This window comes from Genypterus blacodes, unplaced genomic scaffold (assembly GCF_046128005.1).
Source record: "Genypterus blacodes isolate CSIRO-AG114 ecotype Tasmania unplaced genomic scaffold, CSIRO-AGI_Gbla_v1 ptg000348l_1, whole genome shotgun sequence".
Taxonomy (NCBI): Eukaryota; Metazoa; Chordata; class Actinopteri; order Ophidiiformes; family Ophidiidae; genus Genypterus; species Genypterus blacodes.
In genome coordinates this window covers 376,817-394,927 of record NW_027467132.1, presented here as the reverse complement: position 1 = coordinate 394,927, position 18,111 = coordinate 376,817, and the positions used below count along the sequence as shown (strand labels likewise).

The 18,111-nt window shown below is 40.0% G+C and overlaps 3 protein-coding genes and 1 pseudogene across 3 annotated transcripts; all 4 read right to left on the bottom strand.

Moving 5' to 3' along the window:
- Nucleotides 1–186: 186 nt before the first annotated feature.
- LOC142988842 (solute carrier family 22 member 13-like) lies at nt 187–2,999 on the bottom strand. Its single transcript, XM_076138131.1, has 9 exons — nt 2,625–2,999; nt 2,344–2,447; nt 2,085–2,239; nt 1,827–1,998; nt 1,599–1,719; nt 1,400–1,494; nt 737–951; nt 521–629; nt 187–385 (listed from the first exon to the last, which is right to left on the bottom strand). The coding sequence occupies exons 1-9, from the start codon at nt 2,997–2,999 to the stop codon at nt 187–189; spliced, it is 1,545 nt and encodes a 514-aa protein (XP_075994246.1).
- A 1,480-nt stretch (nt 3,000–4,479) lies between these two features.
- On the bottom strand, nt 4,480–7,905 carry LOC142988873 (solute carrier family 22 member 13-like). Its single transcript, XM_076138185.1, has 10 exons — nt 7,531–7,905; nt 6,680–6,783; nt 6,443–6,597; nt 6,141–6,312; nt 5,914–6,034; nt 5,740–5,834; nt 5,375–5,589; nt 5,161–5,269; nt 4,887–5,081; nt 4,480–4,805 (listed from the first exon to the last, which is right to left on the bottom strand). The coding sequence occupies exons 1-10, from the start codon at nt 7,903–7,905 to the stop codon at nt 4,745–4,747; spliced, it is 1,602 nt and encodes a 533-aa protein (XP_075994300.1). The 3' UTR covers nt 4,480–4,744.
- A 689-nt stretch (nt 7,906–8,594) lies between these two features.
- LOC142988770 (solute carrier family 22 member 13-like) lies at nt 8,595–10,737 on the bottom strand (the record flags this gene model as incomplete). The annotated part of the gene is given in 8 exon segments (XM_076138025.1): nt 8,595–8,646; nt 8,744–8,852; nt 8,960–9,174; nt 9,624–9,718; nt 9,823–9,943; nt 10,053–10,224; nt 10,322–10,476; nt 10,628–10,737. Coding segments are annotated over 8 exon segments (1,029 nt in total), but the record flags the coding sequence as incomplete, so codon positions are not given.
- A 2,831-nt stretch (nt 10,738–13,568) lies between these two features.
- On the bottom strand, nt 13,569–17,768 carry LOC142988872 (solute carrier family 22 member 13-like; annotated as a pseudogene).
- Between the last annotated feature and the right edge of the window lie 343 nt (nt 17,769–18,111).

The following is an 18,111-nucleotide window of genomic DNA, read 5'->3' as shown; positions in this document are numbered from 1 at the left end:
AACAAATGGGGATATATTGTGTTTTTAATAATTACAATTTTGTGCTCTGTGTTGATTTTTCCTCTTCATCATTGGTCACATTTGCAGGTATTCTGTAATTCAAAACAAGAAGAAAATGAAATACCATTGCTTAAACAGTTATTCATTTAAACTAGTATTTAAACACTGTTGAGAGGTCTTATCAACTTACGTGAGTTCAGTGTGATCTTGAAGTTCCACATTGAGGGTCTCAGGCAGCAGCATGCACAAAACCGCACCAGTAATGGGAACGATACCATATATCAGCATGGGGATGGAGTGATGGTAAACATTGAGGAGCCCGATGAGTGGAGCCAGGATGCCCGCCACACGAGCACACATGCCGCTTAGACCTATACCGTTCTGTCTGTCGGGGACATAGCAGGCAATAACGATCAACATGGCATAACAAAAACTTGAATAAGTAAGTAAGTAAGTAAGTAAGTAAGTAAGTAAGTAAGTAAATAAATAAATAAATAAATAAATACCACAGAGACATTACCTTAGAATGGTTGGGTAGAGTTCTGCAGTGTATACATAGACTAAGGTGAACGAAGCGGTGGCAGCAAATTTCCCCAGGACAGCCAAGGCTGTTATCACTACAGGTAGGTCTGATAAATAAATGTTTATGAAAGATCACATAAACATAGGTAAATCTACGATGTAAAAAATAATTGTGTATAACAGATTATAAAGGGGCTCTATTCTTGTGAATTACCTTTAGGAATAGCCAGGAGGAGGAGACAAGCAGAGCCGGCAAGAAATAGGGCCGCTGCTTGACATATTCTCCTGCCAAAGCGCTGGATGAGAGGCAAGGTGCCCAGACGTGCAGGGAGTTCTGCAGCACTGAAGATGAACTGTGTGAGGTAGATGTTCAGGCCAAAACTGCCAACATTCAGGCTCAGTCCATAGTATACCATACTTGTTCCAAACCTATTAACAGAGCAGAACAGATATCTTCACTGTCTCTACAAATGTATTGTAATATTGGAAGCGCTTGTAGGGTCCTTTAAAATTATCAGAATCCAGCTGTTAAGTTAACAATTAAACACAGAATTTACAGAATTTGGGGTTTAGGTCACCTACAGATGTGGCAAAAAAAAGTGTTGGTACCCTTAAAATGACAACATAACATCCACAATTTTCTGTTTAATAAGTTGACACCAAGAAAAAGAAAGTTGATTCCTAGGTAACTGGACTTGGTAGTAAAGACTCTCGCTCCTCATCCGAGCCGCTTCTTCAGTCCTGACTGACTGGTGGAGATTCACCGGATTTAATCTCTGTATAAACTCAACTATCTTGTTGAGTATCACTGTGTATCCATAGAATGTACTGATGAACTGGATGAGAACACGTGATCCATGAAGAAAGACAGACTCACCAGATGTAGCCCATAATTAGAGCGCGTTTTCTTAGATATGCTAACCGGAAGATGTCCAACATGTTTCGTCTTCTGGATGAACTGTCAACCTCCAGCTAAACAATTGAGATGTCAGTGTTAAGCAATGTACATGTGACTTCCAGCTGTAATGGTTGATGTCAAAGTTGTAGATCATGTAATTGATGATAATTATGCTCACCATGTCTAGTAGATCCTCTGGGGCCTTCCTCCCATTGACCCTGGCTGCCTTCCTGACCTCCTTTTGCACATCCTCCTTCCTGCCCTGAGTCATTAGCCAACGAGCTGACTCTGGGAGAATCCTTTTTCATATATACGTCGAGGATCACAAAGAACCGTTTCAATTGGGCACAGATGCCCTGGCAGAGGTGTTGGAGATTAGCATCTAGAAAATTAAGAAGTTGCTGACCAGTAGAGGACTATCAGGACAAGGAGAAGAGGGCTGAAGAGAACCAGCTGCAAGATCCTCCAGTTGCGAATGCCATATGCAAGACCGGACAACAACATCAGTCCAACAGGGTAGAATGAGTGGCAGACAATGGTGCAGAGAGCAAACTTAGAGGAATCAGTCCATTCTCCACCTTCAAAAGAGTCAGACTGTCATTACACAATATATCCTAATATAAACACTGGTGTGTGTGTGTGTCTTGAACAGTGTACTACTAACCTATCACAAATAAGTTGGCAATGATCCCAGAAACTGAAAAGCCACCTGAAAACTTCAGAGCCATGTAGACATAAACGTTGGGTGAGAAAGCAGCACTCACACCAAACAACAGTAAGAGAAAGATTGAAAGCAGGACTACAAAGCGCCGACCAAACCTATCAAGAGGAAAGGAGAACGGTTAAAATTAGTTTAATTTAAAACTTTGATATTTCTTCAAATATCTCTATCATATGGCAGTGGATGTGTTTTGGGTCATTACCTGTCTGCCATTGTCCCCCACACTAGCGCCCCAACCAGAAGCCCTGCCATGTATATGGACTGTGATGCTTCAATCAAACTTCTGCTGTCACACACCAGATCAAACTGATTACAGGAAGGAGGGTGACATGTAGGTTAATGTAAAGTAAGTGTTTATACATTTGCTTGTAGTACTGCATTGTGGCCATGTAACACAGAAATGGCATTATAATGTATGGCACAGTACAGCTGGTTAACTTTGGTCCTTCATCTCCAGACAAGTAATGCTTTTGAGTCACTTACCTCTGTCACAATGCTGGAGGCACCCGCTGGTGTCTCATAATCCCACCCATCTATGCATTTTGTGGTGCTGTTGATCCCATATGCCTCTATAGTTTCCAAGTCCAAATCCACAGGTGTGAACATCTCACAGCTTTCAAACTTTCCATCCTTGTCCACAGGGATGGTGAGATTCTTCTGATTCTCATGAGTCAAGTTGGGGCCAAGAGCCAATATCCAGTCGGTGTTACAGTGATGTGGGAAGCTTAAACCAGTAAATACCTGACCAATTACATCAAAAGCTGTAAAAATAGTAGGGAAGCATGATGCAAACACTAAGCGTTTCTGAAACAGACCAAACTCCCCAATCTCCTTCAGGATCTGTCCGAAGCTGCTCATACTGATACCTCCTCAAAGTGCAGTGTGGGGCAAAAAAATCCAGCCAGGTGTAGTCAGGGTGATCCTGCGAATGATTAATCTCTTTTAGTGGTGAACTTCCAACTTGTTGCCTCAGCAAAATTCAGATTGATTATTTCCTTATATTTTGTTGGTTTCTCTGACTGAGAAGAGAGTGGCAGCATGTAAATCTTTGATCAGTTTAAAGCAACAGCTGTTCACAACTTGTGATGTATAAGCATGGGGATGGAGTGATTGTAGATATTGAGGAGCCTGATGAGTTGAGCCAGGATGCCCGCCACACGAGCACACATGGAGTTTAGACGCATACAGTTCTGTCTGCCAGGGACATAGCACGCAATAACAACAAACACGGCTTCACAAAAACTCCAATAACTAGATAAATATCAATAAATAAATACCACAGAGACATTACCTTACAATGGTTGGGTAAAGTTCTGCAGTGTATACATAGATTAAGGAGAAAGAACAGGCGGCAGCAAATTTCCCCAGCACAGCTAAGGATGTTATCACTACAGGGAGGTCTGATAAATCAAGCACACAGACAGACCCTAACCCATAAACATGGGTTAATCTACTGCGCATTAAAAGACTGTGTGTCTCAGCTTACAAAAGATTTCTATACTGGCAATTTACCTGTCGGAATAGATAGAGTCACAAGACAAGCAGCACCGGCAAAGAATACAACCACTACTTGACATATTCTCCTACCAATACAAAAAGGTGTTCAGATGTGCAGGTAATTCTGTGAGTCCAAAGATGAACTGTCCGAGGTAGGTGTTCAGGCCAAAACCGCCAACATTTAGGCTCAGTCCATTGTATACCATACTTGTCCCAACCCTATCAACTTAGTGGAAGAGATATTTTCACTGTCACTACAAAAATACTGTGGTATTGATGGCTGTTGGGTGTGGTTCAGTCACACTTGAATACAGGGACATCAGGGATCAGTCACATTTGGGAAATAAAGAAATGACAAACTTACCAGATGTAGCCCATAATGAGAGTACGTTTTCTCAGATATGATAACCTGAAGAGGTCCAACATGTTTCCTCTCCTGGATGGAGCATGATCCTCCAGCTAAACAGTTTTAGATCATGTAATTCAGGGGTGCCCAATACGTCGATCGCGATCGACAATGGCATTCCAAAAAAAATGAAATGAAATAAAAAGTTAGCCTATCGTTAAAAGTTAGCCGACACCGGCAAGTGCGCCGGCAACGGCCACCCTCGGCCTCAGCCTAACTCTAACTCAATCTAACTGAAATACACGATTGCACAAAGTACATTACTTATGGCCTGCAGAAGCCAAACGACTTTGCACCAGATGTTTCACAACTTGTGCTGTGTCCCTAAGAAATGAAATTTAAAAAAGAGCTCTTTATAATAAAAAAAAATACATTTCACAAATTAAACTAAGGATCTGGTTTGTAAAGCCACATTTATTTATGTCTGTCTCTATTTAAGTAATTATATCACAGCATTCTATGATAGACACATGGCACAAATTACTTCCTACGATACAAATGTGATGTGTTGTTCAGCTGTGGCATAGGTATAGCATTACATTTTACAACAATTGGCTATGATCAAGAAACTTTTTAATGTCATGGCGAAATATATTAGCATTTTCTCCAGATAATGCAAAATTTTGTTCAGAAAATTGTGAAATAAAAACACCTTTCGGTATGTGCAGTTGTCTTGAGCTTATCTCTGTAAAAAAATGAATTACAAATCTGTCCTCTTAATTGACTTTTCCTTGTCATCATTGGTCCCATTTGCAGGTTTTCTGGAATTTAAAACAATAGGAAAAATAAATATTCTTTCAACAGTTGATTTACACACCTGATGAGAGGTCTTATCAACTCACGTGATTTCAGTGTGATCTTGAAGTTCCATGTTGAGGGTCTCAGGCAACAGCATGCACAAAGCCGCACCAGTAACAGGGACAATACCATATATCAGCATGGGGATGGAGTGATGGAAAATATTGAGGAGCCTGATGAGTGGAGCCAGGATGCCCGCCACACCAGCACACATGCCACTTAGACCCATACCGGTCTGTCTGCCAGGGACATAGCAGGCAATTACAACAAACATGGCTTTGAAAAAATATCAGTAATCAAATACCAGAGAGAAATTACCTTAGAGTGGTTGGGTAGAGTTCTGCAGTGTAAAGATAGATTGTGGCGAAAGAACAGGTGGCAGCAAATTTCCCCACCACAGCTAAGGATGTTATCACTACAGGGAGGTCTGATAAATGAAGCACACAGACATCACATAAACATGGGTACATCTACTGCGCATTAAAGGACTGTGTGTACAAAATTACACAAGATTTCTATAGTTGCAATTTACCTGTCGGAATAGCGAGATTCACAAGACAAGCAGCACCGGCAAAGAATAAGACCAATACTTGACATATTCTCCTACCGATGCGCTGGACAAGAAAAAAAGTGAGCAGGTGTGAAGGGAGTTCTATGAATCCAAAGATGAACTGTGTGAGGTAGATGTTCAGGCCAAAACCGCCAACATCTAGGCTCAGTCCATAGTATACCATACTTGTCCCAAACCTATCATCAGTGGAAGAGTTGAGAGAATCAGTGACAGCCTTTAAAGCCTTTCAATCCTTTAAATTTAGACAGGATACTGCACCATTGGATGAGAAGGAAAGTGGCATTTGGATTGAATCCATTTGGGTAATAAAGAAATGACAAACTTACCAGATGTAGCCCATAATGAGAGTACGTTTTCTCAGATATGATAACCTGAAGAGGTCCAACATGTTTCCTCTTCTGGATGGAGCATGAGCCTCCAGCTAAACAATAACATTGACAGTTTTAGATCAGGAAACTCATATTTAGAGTAATTGTAGATTAGAAAAGGATTCTGCTCACCATGTCTAGTAGATCCTCTGGGACCTTCTTCCTGTTGACCTTTGCTGCCCTCTGGATCTCCTTTCGCACATCCTCCTTCCTGCCTTGAGTCATGAGCCAGCGAGGTGACTCTGGGAGAATCCTATTTCAATCATCCAGAATCATCAAGCCTCATGTAAATGTTCTAGTCATCTATTTTTGGAAAAGGTGGTGGAGATTAGCATCAAGAAAATTAAGTAGACGCTGACCAGAAATAGACTCCCAGGAGCAGGAGAAGAGGACTGAAGAGAACCAGCTGTTGGATCCTCCAGTTGTCAATGGAATAGGCAATACCCGCCAACAACATCAGTCCAGTGGAGTAAAATGAGAAGAAGGCGATGTTGCAGACAGCAAGCTTAGATGAAGCACTCCACTCTCCCGCTACAAAGGAATCAGACAGTCAGAAATGCCTTGTTGACAAGAGAATACAATTCAATGAATACAATGAAACCACTAACTTTAATGCAGTGGTGCTTATTAAAAGCAGTTAACCCTTTAACTCTGTACCTACCTAACACAAATGAATTAACATAAAGTCCAGCAACTGCAGCCCCAGAGACACAATTCAGAGCCATGTAGACATAGATGTGGGGCGAGAAAGCAGAACTCACTGCAGATAACAGCAAGATAAAGGTTGTAATCAGGACCACAAATCGCCGACCAAACCTGTACAGGGGACAGAAGAACTATGAAGAGTTTTCAGTTCATTACAGATATCATACCCTGTTACTGTGTTATGGGTCCATACCTGTCAGCCATTGCCCCAAAGACCAATGCTCCAACAAGATACCCGGCCATATAGATGGACTGTGATGTCTCAACCAAACCTCTCCTGTCACACACCAGATTAAACTGATGATGGGTGAGGATGAAAAGAGCAGAGGAATGGAAAGAAACAAATCAAAGGGAATACTTCAGTTTCAAACCAAAAAAATCCCAAACTCTGTTTTATGTGTTTACAAAACCGAGACAGAACCAAAAGGGGAAGGGAGTGGTGTATTCATCATCTCACTTAATCTTTTAACTATTATAACTTGTTTCCACAGGTGACAGTTGCTTATTTTCCAAAGAAATAAGCACTCACATCTGATACAAATGCGACTTCACAAAGGAAATAATGTGCACTTGTGTTTTTGCTAGAGTTGATAAATAAATATCAATGACAGAATTTAGAAACAATTTTACCTCAAACCACAGAGCCCAAGTCCCAGAATTATGATATGATGATCAATGAAATCAAGAGACTGACTTTGTCAATTCATTTAATACACTTTAAATAATTAACAATTAATCTACTGGCACTGAATTAAATCAATTTGTAACCTGTAGGTTTGCTTGAATAAAATTGCCTGAAATTTTTTTACCAAACTTTCTCTTGGTTCACTGATTGGTTTTATAATCCACATTTGTACGATGAAGTTTAGTTTTAGCTGCTGTAGATAGTCATTGAAAGCTTTGAGGATAGTACGATGCCAGCACTAAGAGAACAAACACAAAACAACTATGGAAGTAATTTAACAAAGTTAAGTCAGAAACCCTTTGGAGCAACACAAAGGCCATGAACTCCAAAAAAATAATACTTTTCAGTCCCTTACATACCTCTGTCACAGTGCTGGAGGCACCTGTTGGTGTCTCATAATCCCATCCATCTATGCACCTTGTGGTGCTGTTAATCCCATATGCTTCTATCGTTTCCAAGTCCAAATCCACAGGTGTGAACATCTCACAGCTTTCAAATAGTCCATACTTGTTCACAGGGATGGTGAGAGTCCTCTGTTTCTCATATGTCAGATTGGGGCCAAGAGCCAATATCCAGCCAGTGTTACAGTGATGTGGATAATTTAAACCTGTAAATGCCTGGACAATGGAAGCCAAAGCTACAAACATAGCTGGAAAGCATGTTAAAAAAACTACACATTTCTGATACAAACCAAACTCCCCAATCTCTCTCAGGATCTGTGCAAAGTTGCTCATACTGGTATCGCTTTAGAGTCCAGTGTGGGAGACTGATGAGTCCAAATGTATATCAAGACATCCAACGTGACAGATCCTGCTAATGTTTAAACTGTCCCAGCAGTGAACTTGATCTCTTGGCAACAAATCAATACAATGTTATTCGATAAGGACCTCTTATACTTTGTGCTTATTTATTAAAGACCCACTATAGACTTTTCTGATTGTCAAAAAATACGTGCAGCCCAGAATCTTTAGCTGATTGGTGAAACTTTTTGTTTCTAACAAGCTAACTGAAATACATAGTGCATTTGTGTGTGTGTGTGTGTGTGTGTGTGTGTGTGTGTGTGTGTGTGTGTGTGTGTGTGTGTGTGTGTGTGTGTATGTGTGTGTGTGTGTGTACATCAGTCTATTTGAAGAGCTGTGTGTAGCATAGTTTATTACACAGACATAAAAATGAAACACATACTGGATTGGTATGTGCAAAAATGTTTGGAAATGTTCATCATCCCAAATCTGATAAAGTAATTGATTTAACCAGGACTTGAGGGGGAAAAATTCCATTGATTCTTCACCTACAGAATCTAAACTGGTCCAATGTGAAATGTGAAACCCTTTGATATCGAAAGAATCTACAGACACATGTTGTCTTTAACAACCAGTTATACCCTCTATCAGTTACCTTGGTCTTATCTCTGTGATAAAGACAATTAAAACACATTTGTGTCTGCACACATGGAGTTTAGACCTATACCGTTCTGTCTGTCAGGGACAAAGCAGGCAATAACTATCAACATGGCATTACAAAAACTCTAATAAGTAAATAAATATCAATAAATAAATACCACAGAGACATTACCTTAGAATGGTTGGGTAGAGTTCTGCAGTGTATACAAAGACTACGGAGAACGAAGCGGTGGCAGCAAATTTCCCCACGACAGCCAAGGCTGTTACCACTACAGGGAGGTCTGATAGATGAATGTTTTTGAAAGATCACATAAACATAGGTAAATCTACTGTGTAAAATATAATTATGTATACCAGCCTATAAAGGAGCTCTATTGTTATAAATTACCTTTAGGAATAGCCAGGAGGAGGAGACAAGCAGAACCACCAAGAAATAGGGCCGCTGCTTGACATATTCCTCTACCAAAGCGCTGGATGAGAGGCAAGGTGCCCAGACGTGCAGGAAGTTCTGCAGCACTGAAGATGAACTGTGTGAGGTAGATGTTCAGGCCAAAACCGCCAACATTCAGGCTCAGTCCATATTATACCATACTTGTTCCAAACCTATTAACAGAGTAGAAGAGATATCTTCACTGTCTCTACAAATGTACTGTAATATTGGAAGCGCTTGTAGGGTCCTATAAAATGAACAGAATCAAGCTTTTAAGTTAACAATTAAACACAGAATTTTACAGAATTTGGGGTTTGGATCACCTACAGATGTGGCAAAAAAAAGTGTTGGTACCCTTAAAATGACAACATAACATCCACAATTTTCTGTTTAATAAGTTGACACCAAGAAAAAGAAAGTTGATTCCTAGGTAACTGGACTTGGTAGTAAAGACTCTCGCTCCTCATCCGAGCCGCTTCTTCAGTCCTGACTGACTGGTGGAGATTCACCGGATTTAATCTCTGTATAAACTCAACTATCTTGTTGAGTTTCACTGTGTATCCATAGAATGTACTGATGAACTGGATGAGAACACGTGATCCATGAAGAAAGACAGACTCACCAGATGTAGCCCATAATTAGAGCGCGTTTTCTTAGATATGCTAACTGGAAGATGTCCAACATGTTACGTCTTCTGGATGAACTGTCAACCTCCAGCTAAACAATTGAGATGTCATTGTTAAACAATGTACATGTGACTTCCAGCCGTTGTGGTTGATGTCAAAGTTGTAGATCATGTAATTGATGATAATTATGCTCACCATGTCTAGTAGATCCTCTGGGGCCTTCCTCCCATTGACCCTGGCTGCCTTCCTGACCTCCTTTTGCACATCCTCCTTCCTGCCCTGGGTCATTAGCCAACGAGCTGACTCTGGGAGAATCCTATTGCAAATATACGTCCAAGATCACAAAGAACCGGTTAAATTGGGCACAGATGCCCTGGCAGAGGTGTTGGAGATTAGCATCTAGAAAATTTTGCAAAGTTGCTGACCAGTAGAGGACTATCAGGACAAGGAGAAGAGGGCTGAAGAGAACCAGCTGCAAGATCCTCCAGTTGCGAATGCAATATGCAAGACCGGACAACAACATCAGTCCAACAGAGGAGAAGGAGTGGCAGACAATGGTGCAGAGAGCAAACTTAGAGGAATCAGTCCATTCTCCACCTTCAAAAGAGTCAGACTGTCATTACACAATATATCCTAATATAAACACTCAGTAACTTCAGCAGTGAGTGTGTGTCTTGAACACTGTACTACTAACCTATGACATACAAGTTGGCAATGATCCCAGAAACTGAAAAGCCACCTGAAAACTTCAGAGCCATGTAGACATAAACGTTGGGTGAGAAAGCAGCACTCACACCAAACAACAGTAAGAGAAAGATTGAAAGCAGGACTACAAAGCGCCGACCAAACCTATCAAGAGGAAAGGAGAACAGTTCAAATTAGTTTTATTTGAAAATGTGATATTTCTTCAAATATCTCTATAGCATTTGATTGATAGGTTAAGGTTCAGTACATTTTAAGTGTCACTGTAGATGGCAGTGGATGTGTTTTGGGTCATTACCTGTCTGCCATTGTCCCCAACACTAGCGCCCCAACCAGAAGCCCTGCCATGTATATGGACTGTGATGCTTCAATCAAACTTCTGCTGTCACACACCAGATCAAACTGATTACAGGAAGGAGGGTGACATGTAGGTTAATGTCCAAAGCTGCTCATACTGATACCTCCTCAAAGTGCAGTGTGGGGGATAAAAATCCAGCTAGGTGTAGTCACAGTGATCCAGCTAATGTTTAAACTCTTCCAGTAACTTGTCAACTTGTTGCCTCAGCAAAATTCAGTATATCCATAGGCTGTGATGTTTTGTATTGCACCAGGTTTGCTGCTGTACAGCGAAAGCCGCTTGTGATTATTTCTTTTTATTGTGTTGGTCTTTTTGTCTGAGAAGAGACTTGTAGCATGTAAACCTTTGACCAGTTTAAAGCACTTACTCTGATAAGCTATAACACGATTACATAAAGTACCTCACTGATTCTTGAGAGTCGGGACAAAACATGTCCCACATAGACAAGTCTTATTTATATCAAAAATAAATAAATTAATAATGATTGACATACTCACAAAGTTAGATCTAAAGGAATTGTGAATACTGATGTTCTGTTTTAGCATAGATAATTACTTTTTTGAGGGATATTTGTTTAAATGTATGACCAGTGGTTAGACGGCCCATGTTATTTCTCTTGTCCTCAGCAAGAGGTCACAATATTCACCAGCCCCCAAAATCTTTAAAAACCTCTACAATTGTGAAAACATTTACATCAAATCAAACATAAGGGTTATGAATGTATAAAACAATGCATGCCATGAACATCTAAAAATATTTTCCATAGAAATCTGCCTATCAAAGTTGTCCTCTGTTTCCGTCAACTCCGTCAGATTTTGTCATAAACCTCATTAAATCGGGCAATAGCATGGTCAGCTATATCCCTGAGGGTCCCTTTTCATTCCCCTGGCTGTGGTGAATACATCAATGCCACACATTGTCTGGTATGTTTGACATTTTTTGATATTTTAGATGAACAATGTCAATTTTCCTATGGTCACAGCTGGAGCATGTCAACACCATCTCTCTGTTATGATACCTTTTAATAAACCATATCGGATTCAATGAAAGTATTTTATTGAGATTATGGAGACAGCTAGCAATAGCCAAAAAACTAGCTAGCTAGCTGCAGTGTTTTTTTCTGCAGAGGGAAAAAACATGCCATTTCGTCAACTCCGTCAGAGTCAACTCCGTCAGGTTTTATGTCTGACGGAGTTGACATGTAAAGCTGACGGAGTTGACAAATCCACCAATAACCGCTTAATGTGCCAATATTATACTATTTTCGAACATAGTAAAGGAATAGAATGTTGTAATGGCTGTGTCTTATCTCCCACTACTTCCACTGGACATTGATTTTGTCTGCACAAGCCAGTGTATGTTTTCAACATCTGGTTGTAGGAACACACACTGCACCTTTAAGATTTTACATCAATCAATCAATCAATCAATCAGTCAATCAGTCAATCAGTCAATCAACCAATCAATCAATCAGTCATGTTAAGTAAATAAACATCTGATTCCAAGACCATTGCTGTGGATACTGAGCATCAAGATGTGAAAGTGGAATTTCTGCATCCCCATGGTCCAACAGCAAAGGTTAAGCCCAAGTGTGGCAAGAAGGATGTCTGTTTCTGCCCAGTTCAAGACATCATAGTGAAATTAATGGGAATTGCATCACCAGTCCAATCAAGAACAAGAGTTATCTACAGTATTGCCCCTGATGTGATGGACTTCATAGAGCGTGAGCATGTCCGACGCCTGCTGCTCAAGGCATAAGTCCCTTGTGTGACTGCATTCATGCTTTAAAGCATAGTGTGTTTTTTCAATGTAAGCACCTCCTCAACACGTGTGTTCCTGCTCTCTTCTTTTTCCTAGTTTTGAAGTATGCCATGTTTTGCAGCAGCACCTATGGCTGATTGTTAGCTTAATTACATTTCTTCACTTATAGTTTATAATAGTTGGAAACGGTGCAATTTGTTATAGTTTGAAACGCTGTATTTACAGTTTGTTTATTTCAGTTTAATGAAAAATATGTTCAGTATAAGACAAGGAGTTGTTATTTATTAATCTATTGTCACTTCCATCTGTTTAAAAAAGCATTTGTTCATTAATTAGAAATCCAAATACAATTTTGTCAACTCCTTCAGTTTCCTGTCAACACCGTCAGATCTTCATCAGCAACCTCAGATTTATGTTTTTGTAATTCTTTCTTCAGTTTTTGTTGTTAAAGTAATAAAGGATCATCAGATCGACACCCTCTTGTGTCTTATTCCCTTAAGGATTTTTTTTCTTTAGTGGCAAAATAAAAGATAAAGTTTGAAAATGCAATTTTTTAGAAATCTGTGTATTCATAACAGTGTGAAATTAAGCCGTTAGTTTATATATTATATTTTATTGCGTATAAGAGTAACTAAACACTATTACAACATACATCAGAACTTAAGATTCTTGTTGGGCTATAATAATTATATAATTATATACTTTTAGTGTGTCTGATGTAGTTGACACAAATCAAGTTTTTAAGGTAAACATGTGAATTTATTAAAAATGTGTTTTAACCTCCAGCCTGCACCTTTACATGGTTAAATAGCACAGATCTTAATCTACATGAATATATAACTCTAATCAATATAGTGTACATTTTCAAAAAATGTTTTTCAAGAAGTGTTTTGTCCCGACTCTCAAGAATCAGTGACCTACATTACTTGGGGCTTGCAGAAGCCAGATGACTTTGCCCCAGCTGTTACACAACTTGTGCTGTGTCCCTGGAGTTGAAAATAAAGAAATGATACTTAAAAAAGAGCTCTTTAAAAGGAAAACAATAAATTTCAAGAAAAGACGTTGGTTCAAGTTTGTAAAGCTACATTTATTTCCGTCTGTCTTTCTTTATTTCTGTAATAATTATATTATTACAATAAACATGTGATACATTGTTCGGCCGTAGTATATATATAGCATCTATATAATTGGTTACAAGGATTGACCTCTTGAAATTGAAAGGCATAAGATTTCACAACAATTGTCTTTGATCAAGAAACGTTTTAATGTCCTGGCCAAAAGTATTGGCACACTTGCATTTTCTTCAAATAACACAATTTCTTACAGAAAATTGTGAATTTTAAACTCCTTTTGTTTTGTGCAGTTGCATTGGACTTATCTCTGTAAAAAAAATATTTACAATTTCGTGCTCTTAATTGACTTTTCCTCTTCATCATTGGTCCCATTTGCAGGTTTTCTGGAATTCAAAACAATAGGAAGAATAAATATTGTTGATTTGATTTACACACTGATGAGAGGTCTTATCAACTCACATGGTTTCTGTGTAATCTTGAAGTTCCATGTTGAGGGTCTCAGGCAACAGCATGCACAAAGCCGTACCAGTAACGGGGACAATACCATATATCAGCATGGGGATGGAGGGATGGTAAATATTGAGGAGCCTGATGAGTGGAGCCAGGATGCCCCCCAGACGAGCACACATGGAGTTTACACCTACACCGCTCTGTCTGCCAAAGACATAGCACGCAATTACAACAAACACAGATTTATCAAAAATCTAATAGGTAAATAAATACCAGTAAATAAACAAAACACAGACATTACCTTAAAATGGTTGGGTAGAGTTCTGCAGTGTATACATAGACTAAGGAGAACGAAGCGGTGGCAGCACATTTCCCGAGCACAGCTAAGGCTGTTATCACTACAGGGAGGTCTAATAAATGAAGCACACAGACATCACATAATCATGGGTATCTTTTGGAACCTGAGACACACATGGCTGTGTGTCGCAGGTTACAAAAGATTTCTATAGTTGCAATTTACCTGTCGGAATAGCGAGAGTCACGAGACAAGCAGCACCAGCAAAGAATATGAACACTCCTTGACATATTCTCCTCCCCATGCGCTCAATAAGAAAAAAGGTGAGCAGATGTGCAGGTAGTTCTGTGACACCAAAGACAAACTGTGTGACGTAGATGTTCAGGCCAAAACCGCCAACATTTAGGCTCAGTCCATAGTATACCATACTTGTCCCAAACCTATCAACAGAGTGGATGAGATATTTTCGGTACATTCTAATACTGTATTAATGGCTCTTGGGTGTGGTTTAGTCACACATGAATACAGGGACCTATGAGGATCAGTGACAGCCTATCCTATATATTTGGACAGGGTACTGCACCATTGGATGAGAAAGAAAGTGACATTTGGATTGTATCAATTTGGGTAATGAAGAAATGACAAACTTACCAGACGTAGCCCATAATGAGAGTACGTTTTCTCAGATATGATAACCTGAAGAGGTCCAACATGTTTCCTCTTCTGCATGGAGCATGATCCTCCAGCTAAACAACAACATTGTCAGTTTTAGATCATGTAATTAATATTTAGAGTAATTGTAGATTAGAGAAGGATTCTGCTCACCATGTCTAGTAGATCATCTGGGACCTTTCTTACTGTTGACCTTTGCTGCCCTCTGGACCTCCTTTCGCACATCCTCCTTCCTGCCTTGAGTCATGAGCCAGCGGGCCGACTCTGGGAGAAACCTATTTCAATCATCCGGAATCATCAAGTCTCATAGAAAATGTATGTTTTCCTAGCAAAGGTGTTGGAGAAAAGCATCTTGAAAATAAAGTGACAACTAACCAGTAGAGGATGCCCAGGAGCAGGAGGTGCGGGCTGGAGAAAACCAGCTGCAGAATCCTCCAGTTGCTAATGGAATAGGCAACACCCGCCAACAACATCAGTCCAACAGGGAAAAACGCGACGTAGGTGATGGTGCAAAAGGCAAGCTTAGAGGAAGCGCTCCACTCTCCAGCTTCAAAGGATTCAGACAGTAATCACAAATACATTCAGTCAGAAATGCCGCGTAGAGGTCACAGGAAATTAGCGACAGGAAGGCTATGGTAACTCATATAACCATTCTTTACAACCGTGGTGAGCAGAAGAGCCTCAAAGACAGCACCTCGTACCCTGAGGATCAACTACAGAGACAGAATACCACATTGGATTCCACTCCTGTTAGCCAACAACAGAAATTTGAACAGGAACAGTTGATGTGCGTTATGCCCTAGACCTCAGCTATCGCCGGCTTTGGCAGAGATCTCTGTTACATCATCCCTGTCAAGATCCCCTCTGGAATGTCAACGCGAGAGAAGTTTTGCACCAAAGCACAAATTTTCTTAGGGGCCCTTGTATCTAGTGGCATAGGCACAACGTACAAGGATGTTCAGGTGGCCTGCATGGTTTCTCTCCAGATGTCCCACAATATCCATGGTTGTTCGTCAAATGTAGTTAGAGAATTATATCATTCATATCATCTTGAGAATGTATCCAACATGTTTTGTTTTTAGAGTAAAGGCAGGTCCTACCCAGTATGAGTTTCAAGAAAAAAGGCTCACGCCTTTCCTTGAAAGTGTACAAACTTTTATGGAAACTGTCACAGCTCTTTTCAGATTCAATTGTCTTATTAATAAAGGGAAGAAACCATATGGCTACCTCTGTACCAGCATGTGTCCTAACATGCACAGTAACTAGGGCTCATATGACCACTTAGAGCAACTAAAAAATAGCAATAGAACAAAAATCTGAATTGAAATGTAGCTGTGCTTATTTATAGTGTTCGGCTCTTCAACAGTGTACCTACCTATCACGAATAAATTTACACTATTTCCACCAGTTGCAACCCCAGATGCAAATTTCAGAGCCGTGTAGACATAGATGTGGGGTGAGAAAGCAGTACTCACTGCAGATAACAGCGAGAAAAAGGTTGAAATCAGGACCATGAGGAGCCGACCAAACCTGTAAAGAGGACAGAAGAACTATGAAAAGTTTTCAGTTCATTACAGATATCATACCTTGTTACTGTGTTATGGGTCCATACCTGTCAGCCATTGCCCCGAACACCAGTACTCCAACAAGAAACCCTGCCATAAAGATGGACTGTGATGTCTCAACCAAACCTCTCCTGTCACACACCAGATTAAACTGAGGAGTGAGGATGAAAAGAGCAGAGGAACAGAAAGGAAGAAATCAAAAGGAAAACTTTGGTTTAAAGCAAAAATTAATCTTTCAAATGTCTACACGTTTCTATAGATAACAGGTGCTTATTTTCCAAAGAAATAACCCCTCCATCAGAAACTAAAGTTCTATGAATTTATAAATGTGAACAGTTTTCTCTCAAACCATAAAGCCAAGAATCATTGCATGATAATTATGAGTGTGTGATTGCCTTTGTGATTGCCGGTTCGAGTCCCTGCCGAGGTGCCCCTGAGCAAGGCACCGAACCCTCAATTGCTCCCCCCTCTGCGAAGGGTGGTAATATAATGTAAGTCGCTTTGGATAAAAGCGTCTGCCAAATGATCGTAATGTAATGTAATGTAATGATGATCACTGAAACCAAGAGACTATCTGTGGTGTTTTGCTACATGACTGTATAATGTAAAATCAATTTATCAAAGTTAAGTCAATAAACTTTTGAAGCAACAAAGTGGCCAAAAACAGCATTAACTACGATCCTTACTATGTTACTCTTCATCACCGCCAAACAAATAGTCACTTACATACCTCTGTCACAATGCTGGAGGCACCTGTTGGTGTCTCATAATCCCATCCATCTATGCAATTTGTGGTGCTGTTGATCCCATATGCTTCTATCGTTTCCAAGTCCAAATCCACAGGTGTGAACATCTCACAGCTTTCAAACTTTCCATCCTTGTTCACAGGGATGGTGAGATTCCTCTGTTTCTCATACGTCAGATTGGGGCCAAGAGCCAATATCCAGTCGGTGTTACAGTGATGTGGGTAATTTAAACCTGTAAATACCTGACCAATTCCATCAAAAGCTGCAAAAATCATAGGGCAGCATATTACAAACAATAAGCGTTTCTGAAACAAACCAAACTCTCCGATCTCCTTTAGGATCTGTGCAAAGCCGCTCATACTGGTTTCTCCCCTGACACAAGCACTGCAGTTGTGCATATGTCACTACTTGTTGGTACAAGTAGAGACATCTTCAGCTAATCTGATGTTAATGTTTAAACTGCTCAACCAGTGACTGCACACGTGCAGTGAGCCTCGTATTGACAACACAATACTAAAAAAGTTGATAAAATGTGTTTTCATCAAATGGTCTGAAATTGATAGGGGTTGTTTGATACGATGATCTTCATGATTAGAAGACATTTGAAGTCATTTGATTGAACTTTGGGTGTGTTTTATTTTATATTATAACTTCTTTGCTCCTGTGGTCAAAATGGTCCCGAAGCACAAAGTGTTGTAATGGGGCAAAAAGTCACACCATACTGCTTTCCAACACATCTTTGATCTTGGATGTTTGATGTGTGTGGTCAGGCAATGGTTATAAAAAAAATGGAACAACAACAAGAGGTATGGGCACCATCATCAGGCCACCTGATGGTTTCTTCCCTGGATTGAGGTCCAAC